The sequence below is a fragment of the Lepidochelys kempii genome, chromosome 1, assembly GCF_965140285.1.
Source record: "Lepidochelys kempii isolate rLepKem1 chromosome 1, rLepKem1.hap1, whole genome shotgun sequence".
Lineage (NCBI taxonomy): Eukaryota > Metazoa > Chordata > Testudines > Cheloniidae > Lepidochelys > Lepidochelys kempii.
The window spans coordinates 225,514,609-225,522,407 of NC_136380.1; the positions used below are offsets into that span (position 1 = coordinate 225,514,609).

The 7,799-nt window shown below is 45.4% G+C and overlaps 1 protein-coding gene across 1 annotated transcript in view; it reads left to right on the forward strand.

The window, feature by feature from the left end:
- The window catches only part of LRP6 (LDL receptor related protein 6), a 242,877-nt gene extending 235,744 nt beyond the window's left edge, over positions 1-7,133 (forward strand). The window contains exon 23 of the mRNA XM_073315558.2: positions 6,877-7,133. Within this exon, the coding sequence (XP_073171659.2) occupies positions 6,877-6,976 (100 nt within the window). The 3' untranslated portion in view covers positions 6,977-7,133. The remainder of the gene's footprint in view (positions 1-6,876) is intronic.
- Positions 7,134-7,799: the final 666 nt, after the last annotated feature.

Sequence of the window (7,799 nt, forward strand, 5' to 3'; positions counted from 1 at the left end):
GGGGGTCAAGCCCCCCAGGAACCCTGGGCCCAGCCTTGTTGGGGTTACAAGGACTCTGCCAGACAGGAGAGTGGAAGGAGAGTCCTCAAGGGCAGGGAGGCCACTGGGTAAAGGAAGTGGGAGCGAGGACTCAGATCCTTTCGCTAGCCCACTTCACCGGGGTAGTGCAGAAGCCAGGAAAGTTCCCCACAAGAGCGGGACTATTCCCCTGCTTACATAAGGTGGACCAGGCCTCAGTTTTACAGTCTGATAGAAACAGATCAGCAATAGATTTGGATCAGCTGTGACACCTGTTGGGCAGATAGTTCTAATCCCAGTGTCCCGCAGACCCTACTTCCGAGGGTATCGGTTACGTAATTGCTGCTATTTCATCACTTCCTACTCACGTTTTCTGGCTCCAAGGCCGACGAGCAGACAACCAAAAGTTTCATATTAAAAATAAAAGCCTCTCCCTTCATAAATAGCTAACATAAATTAACCAATAGCCATATCCCCCTGACAACCAAACTCATAAGACAAGAATGAGATTCAGTCAGCCATTGGGAAAGAATGAAACTGATCAGACATTCAGTAGAGCATCAAGAAATATTGCAATTTTATAGATGTGAGTAACACGGAGGAGGGAGAATATTTTATACCCGTGATCACAATGACTCTACTTGGCTTTTCTTGAGTGGGGGGAGGGCAGGGTCGGGGCATCAGCTTTGGAAGGACAGAAAAATAACAGACATGTTTAGTTAAAGTTTAACTGACACAGCCTGATTACAAATTACATTCCTGCCCAAGTCACAAAAACGTGATGTGTAAGTGGGTAGGAGCATGGGTGAGACCAAGTTTAGGTTCTGTTCCTAACTTTTGCCTCATTTTTCATTTAGGTTTTCAAAAACCACAGTTTTTTCACAAATTCAAGTTTTTGTCATCCCTTTCTCCCTCCCCCTTCTCCCATTTTTGGCCATTGAATGATATCTGGGGTTAGGGAGAGGCTCTACTTTTTTGTCTTCTCTCTTTTCCTTTTTCCACTCTGTAACTTTTCAAAACTTCTCCACTTCTGAAAAAATTACAGAGGGACATATCGCAAAATTAAGCTCTAACTTTGCCACTCTAACTTTTCAAAATTCCCTCAACTTTTCAAAAGTTACAGAGTGGGAGAAGAGGGAAGAAAGCAAGAGAAAAAGAGCGGAAAAGCCATCCTGGGCATTATTCATTTTACTGCACGTCCGGGGGGTGGGAGGGAGAAGATCCCTCAAAAAAGCCCCAAAAGCTTAATTTTTTGGCTTTTGGGTTGGGGGGAGTGTGGGAGGGGTGTCAGCTCTGTACATCTTTATCTTTGGACCAGGTCCTGAGCAGCAGCACAGCTTAGGAGGGGCGAGGCAAAAGTGTCTTTAAGATACCTTTGTGCTCCCCCTGTTCCTCAGTCAGTCTGTATCAGGATGGACTTCTGACCCCAGCTGCTGTTGCCCCAAGGGGTCATTCTATTAGTTGGGAATCACTGTCACACTTCCCTTTTCCCTTGTGTCAGCTGCTGGGGTGGAGGGCAGGGTGTGGAGTGGTATGGGAACCACAGAGGTCTCTCTCCCATCCCAGGGTCCCTCTAGGTGGGACGATTCTCCAGAGGCCTAGTGAGATGGCTTTTATTTTTAAGAAATTGAAGAAGTGTATTTTCTTTAAAAAAAACTGTTGAAGACCCCAGGTCACTAATGAAATACAGGCATGAGCTTCAGAGCACAAATAACTGTCTTTTGAAAGTCATTTCCTGCTTTACCCTGGGGCCACCAGAGCCAGTGACAAAGCTGCGGTGGCACAGGACAAAGCCCTACATCTGCCAAAACCTGATGTCAACACCTGGAGTTAGCCCTGATTTTAGCCACTGGCGCAGCTGCACCAGTGCAATGCCCTAGTGGAGTTAGGGGAAGCAGGGGTGGGCACCAGTTAGGGTGGCCAGGTGTCCGGTTTTCAATCGGAATGCCTGGTTGAAAAGGGACCCTGGCAGCTCCAGTCAGTACGACTGACCGGGCCACTAAAAGTCCAGTAGCTGGTGCAGTGGGTCTAAGGGAACTGTGGCCAATGGGAGCTGCGGGGGTAGCACCTGCGGGAAGGTGCAGCACGCAGAGCCCCCTGGCCCCTCCGCTTTAGAAGACGGACATGCCGGTCACTTCCAGGGGTCGCCTTAGGTAAGCACCGCCCAGCCGGAGCCTGCACCCCTCACCCCCTCCTACACCCCAACCCCAGCCCTGACCTCCTCCTGCACTCAAACTGCCTCCTGGAGCCCACACCCCCTCCCACACCCCAACCCCCTGCCCCAGCCCTGAGCCCCCTCCTGCACCCCAAGCCCCTCATTCATGGCCCCACCTCAGAGTCCTCACCCCCTCCTATACCTCAACTCCCTGCCCCAGCCTGGAGCCCCCTCCCACACCCTGAACCCCTCATTTGTGGCCCCACCCCAGAGCCTGCAACCCCAACCGGAGCCCTCACCCCTTCCCACACCCCAACCTCCTGCCCCAGCCTGGTGAAAGTGAGTGAGGGTGGGGGAGAGCGAGAGAAGGAGGGAGGGGGGAATGGAGTAAGTGGGGGGGTGAGGCTTCAGGTCAGGGGCGGGGCATTAGGGCAGGGCATGGGGCAAGGGTGTTCAGTTTTGTGTGATTAGAAAGTTGGCAACCCTAGCACCAGTGGAGCTGATCCCAATTTCATGCAGGGATAAACAACATCCAGGAAAATCCCAGTTTTCCTTGTCTATTCTAGGGGTTTCCTTTGGTGCAGCTACACTGAGGGCTGAAATTCAATCATGTAGAGGGAAAGCATAAGGCGGGTGCAAGAAAGTTTAGCACCAAGGGCTTACTTGATGTATAGGACTTGTGCTGGTCCCTCTGCCCACAGAGGCTTTTCATTTTGCTGAGCAACACCGATCTACACTGAGTTTGAGTCCTACCCTTGCCAGTTTTCAGACAGCATGTGTTGTGCACGTTATTTGCTCTCTGCCTAAATACATGATAAATCTCTCACCCACAGCAAAGCTTTTTCCTATGCTCCCTGCATTGCTTTAAGGCTCATGGCATTAGCAACCCTGTTTTCCTTTTGTATACTCTCATTTTGTGCATAATATTTTACTTCCTCCTGTTAGAACAATGGCACAAACCTAGATACCTGTTTTTTTTTTTAAAATGGAACATTTTGTACAAACATTGAATAGGCGAGAGGAGTAATAATAAAAAGACATTCTTATGCACTTGACTCATTGTAGTTGATGGCTGTAAAGGCAAAATGTTATAAAATGGGATTATAGAATTGGAGACCACAAGCTGTATGAAACCATATGAATCAAGGGGATCAAAGATTGTTGCAGTACAGTTCCAGTCTGTGGTAATTATTGTATACGCATGGGTCGGCGACAATAATGACTTTGGTTTGGATTACTGCAGACTGGCTCTTTTGTAGCATATTCCTAGTAAGTGAGAAATACTAATTTTCAGACCAGAGACGCTGCTCCAAGAATGAGCTGAACCGTTGCTCTTTGTGCAGGAACAGAGGGTGGAAGCCTAAATGCATGCCACAGATGGCAGACTGATAACCCTACATCATTAATATATTCAAACTTTGTCAATTTGTATTAAATGAGGGCAACGATACCCAAAGAAATGCATGGAATAAAATCCTCAACTTCGAGGAAGGCACACAGCTGTGAAACTTTGGGATTTCTTTCTCTGCATTCCTTTGGGCATTATTGCTATAGGGTTGTTGTTTTTTAAGCGTACAATAAAAGTTGCTTTTTTCATTTAAGCTAAGGCCTAACATCTGTGTGCACCAGGGCTTTTTTCTGAGATGGGAATACTGGATTTTCAATCTTCCTGGTTCTTTGCATTTATTATTCCATTAATCATAAGACTTAGCACTTACATAAAACCTTAAATCTTCAAAGCAGCATGAAGGCCTCACTCCTGCAAGTTATTCCAAGTTACTCTTGTGCTCCTGTAGAGAGCCCTACTGAAGTCAGTGGAGCCCCTTGCAGACGTAGGTGGCCACCCGTGCAGAGTAACTTGCACGAGAGAAGGCTAATTTACTATTTTTCACAACAGAAACTTTATTATCCACATTTTAGAGCTGGGAAAACTGAGGCACAGAAGTTGTTAGTGGTAGAGCAAGGATCAGAAACTAGGGATTCATTGTGTCACAACAGATGTAAAGAGCTGTACAAGGGAAGTCATTTGCAGTGTACAACAATAGGCTTTATGGGTCTGTGACCGAGAAAGGCCACATGGCTATAGATATATTAGCTCCAGGCTGAACAAATCCCTGGTACCAGGATAAGTTAAATGGCAGCTGCTCCAGGTCAATTAAGACACCTGGGGCCAATTAAGAACTTTCCAGAAGGCAGGGAGAACGCTAGGTTGATTGGGACACCTGAAGCCAGTCAGGGACTGGCTGAAACTAGTTAAAAGACTCCCAGTTAATAAGGTGGGTGTGGATGTCAGGAGCTGTGGGAGGAAGTTGTGCTGTTGGAGAGACTGAGCAGTATACACCATATCAGGCACAAGGAAGGAGGCCGAAGTAAGGGTGAAGGGGAGCTTGAGGAAGTGGGGGCTGCTGTTGGGAAGTAGCCCAGGGAATTGTATGTGTCATGTTTCTAAAAGGTCAGCTACCATAGCTGATACTATTAGGGTCCCTGGGCTGGAGCCCAGAGTAGAGGGTGGGCCTGGGCTTCTCCCCCTGATTAATCACTGAGACTGGGAGACAACAGAGACTATGCAAGGGAGGATAGCTTCTCCTCACCTCCCTCGCTGGCTTATGATGAAAATGGCTCAGTCAGCTGTGACCCTTGTCTCTAGAGAGAGAAGGGTTATGTGGAGGGTCACAGTGAGCCTCTGAGGCTAGTGTAATCTGCCAGGAAATGCAGGACCCATGGAGACAAGGACAGAGCTTTGACACAGGGCCTTATAAAAGCCAGAAGCAGTGCTAACTATTCTGGAGTGCCATCTACTGACACTGTACATAGATAAACATAACAGAGAGCACAGTTGCCATGTCTTGCTCACTGAGAGCTGGTTGGGAAAACCATTTGAATGCAAAGTGTAACTGCCACATAATGATAGTTTTCAGTGAGAAAATTTCAGTTTTGCTGGAAAATTTTCTATTTTCCATTAGGAAAACCAAAATGGAATATTTTGTTTTGTTGAACTGACCTGAAATGTTTTGTTTCAAGTCATCTCAACATTAAACAGCATTACCCTATTATATGTTTTCAGTGTTGTAGCCAGTCTTGGTCCTGGGATATGAGAGGGACAAGGTTTTCTTCAGCTCAAAAGCTTGTCGCTTTCAACTAAAGAAGCTGGTCTAATAAAAGCTATTACCTCACCCATCTTGATTTCCTATTGTAGTACACTGCCTTATGGGAGTTGTAGTTCTGCCCCTCATTCTTTCTTCATGGGAGATGTAGTCAGAACAGGGAGACTGGCCTGTAGGGGAGAATAGGGACAGCAGGCTCTCGAACTACAACTCCCATGAGGCAATGTGTCCCAATGGGGAAATGCAGTTGAAGGAAACATTTCTGTTTCAGGAATATTGAAATGTTTCATTTTGATCCAATTTTTTTTTCCATGGCAAATTTCAATATTTCAACTTTTCTTCCTGATTGGGGATAAAAACAAATGTTGAAATATCAGAATTCCCCCTCTGCTCCCAGTCCTGTGCACTATGTACTAAAACATGCTGTGCCTCATTACTTTATACACTATTCTTTTATTTAAAAAAATAATAATAATTTACATTTGTATTACCTAGCCAAGAGCTGTGTATGGGTAAGTGCACAGTCTCACCAGAGACTCCCTTCTTTGGCAAAAACTCTGGTAAATGACAACTTTTTGCTAGCTCAGTGACTTAGGGGAAAATTTTCACAAATGCCCGAGTAACTTGGGAGCCTAAGTCCCATTTTCAAAAAGGACCTAAACTCTTAAGTCACTTTCGAAAATGGAACTTGGCTCATAAGTCAGTTAGGTGCTTTTGAAAGTGTTACCCCTAGAGTTTCCCTCAAAATTACTTATGTGGTGTTTCAACAGGTGTAAGGCAGTGCAGAATTCAGACCTTATCTCTATTCACAGAGGTGATCAAAGCTATTTGAGTTTCCCCCAATGAATTTCAAAACTGTTTACAAAGGTAAATTCCATTAGTTTTTAAAAAGTGCGTCCACTGCTTTCTGACGGGGCCTGAATTTTTCCAGTCAAATTCAAGCGACCCTGGGCTTCTTGGTGTCATTAAAATGGCAGCCAAGTGAGACACACAGTAGCCCTCTTTGCTGGATGCAGATACTGAAACATTGGAAGGCATTTCGGAAAGCTGCCGTGAAAATGCCTTTTTATAGAGAGAGTATATTTTCTTATTTAGTAAATATCTATCTAGTTAAGGTCTAACTAGTCACTGCTGTTTTCCTTTAAAAACAACTTCTCTTGTTTCATACATCCACTGCATTCCAGTCTGATTTGGATTTAAAAAAACATTAACAGTTCAAAGCACTGTTGTTAAATGCATGGAAACAATTTATTTCCTGGGACCTGCAGTGTCCTGAATTTGATGTTGAGGCAATCTGTTGGCAGCCTTGGGCTACAGCAAGCTTGAATATAAATATGTATTCCAGTAACACCTACCATGTACTTGGCACTACCCACACACAGTCCCTGCCTGGAAGAGCTTGCAAACTCAAAAGAAGAGTGATTGATTGAGGCAAGGGGAAAGAGATAAAACATACAACTTTCTGGTTTAAAAAAGTATGCCCTCTCCCCTTTAATCACATCACTCAGCCATTCATTATCACCAGCTCTCATTTTAAATCTACCTCCTTTTCTCTTTAGCTAACCATTGACTTGTTTTTGTACTTTTCCCTTTCTCTAGCCCAGCAGAAAAAACAGCAGATTGTGAATGGCTCACGTTGGACCACAGCTGCATATATCCCGAAAGGGATCTTCCATTGCATTTCTTCAGCTGTGAATGAGATGGAATGCCTGGTTGTGCACTTCCAAGCTCAGTTCCAGGTGCTGGGTTCCTACTCTATCAATTTTTGTGCCAAAAGAACAGATAAGCAATGACTTGCTCATGAAAACATTTCTCCTAGTGCCTGATACATTGTGCCTAGCAAACGGTTTGGAAATAAAGGATTTTTAAGTAATAAGATACACGTTGCCTGGGCCCCATGCAGAGTAACATAGCTGGAAATGCATTTGACAAAAAAGCCCGCTGTAAACATCAGTTTCATTTAGATGCTGCTGACAATCCCTCTTGTGGTGTTATCCTGCCATTATTATTTATTTGTATTGCAATTGTGCCCAGACATCCCAACCAAGATCAAAGCCCTATGGTGATACCCAAACACATAGTATCAGGCAGTCTCTGCCCCCAGAATTTTACAGTCTAAATAGACAAGACAAAGAGCAGGAGGGGGGAACAGAGAGTGAGGTGAAGTACCTTATTCAAGGTCATACAGCAGGAGAAATTTCTGCTCCTGGCATCCATCCCAGAGCCCTACCCACGAGACATACTGCTCTCACTCTGGCGCTCCCAGCCTAAGCAGGGTTGAGCAATAGTTGAATGCAGAATGTCCAGGAAATATACTAGGGTGCTGCAGGAAGGTAACTCAGTAGGATAGTCTTTTTCCCTCTCAGTCAGCACTGAATCAGAGTCTTAGGCTGGCTCTAGGAAGCCTGGTCCTGCTGCAAGTCTGATGATCACCATCCCTTTTTCCACACAGCCAGTGGGCTGCTCTTCAAATAGTATTCGCAACTAGCTATTTTCCTCCCTCCCCATTGGACCAGTTCTTC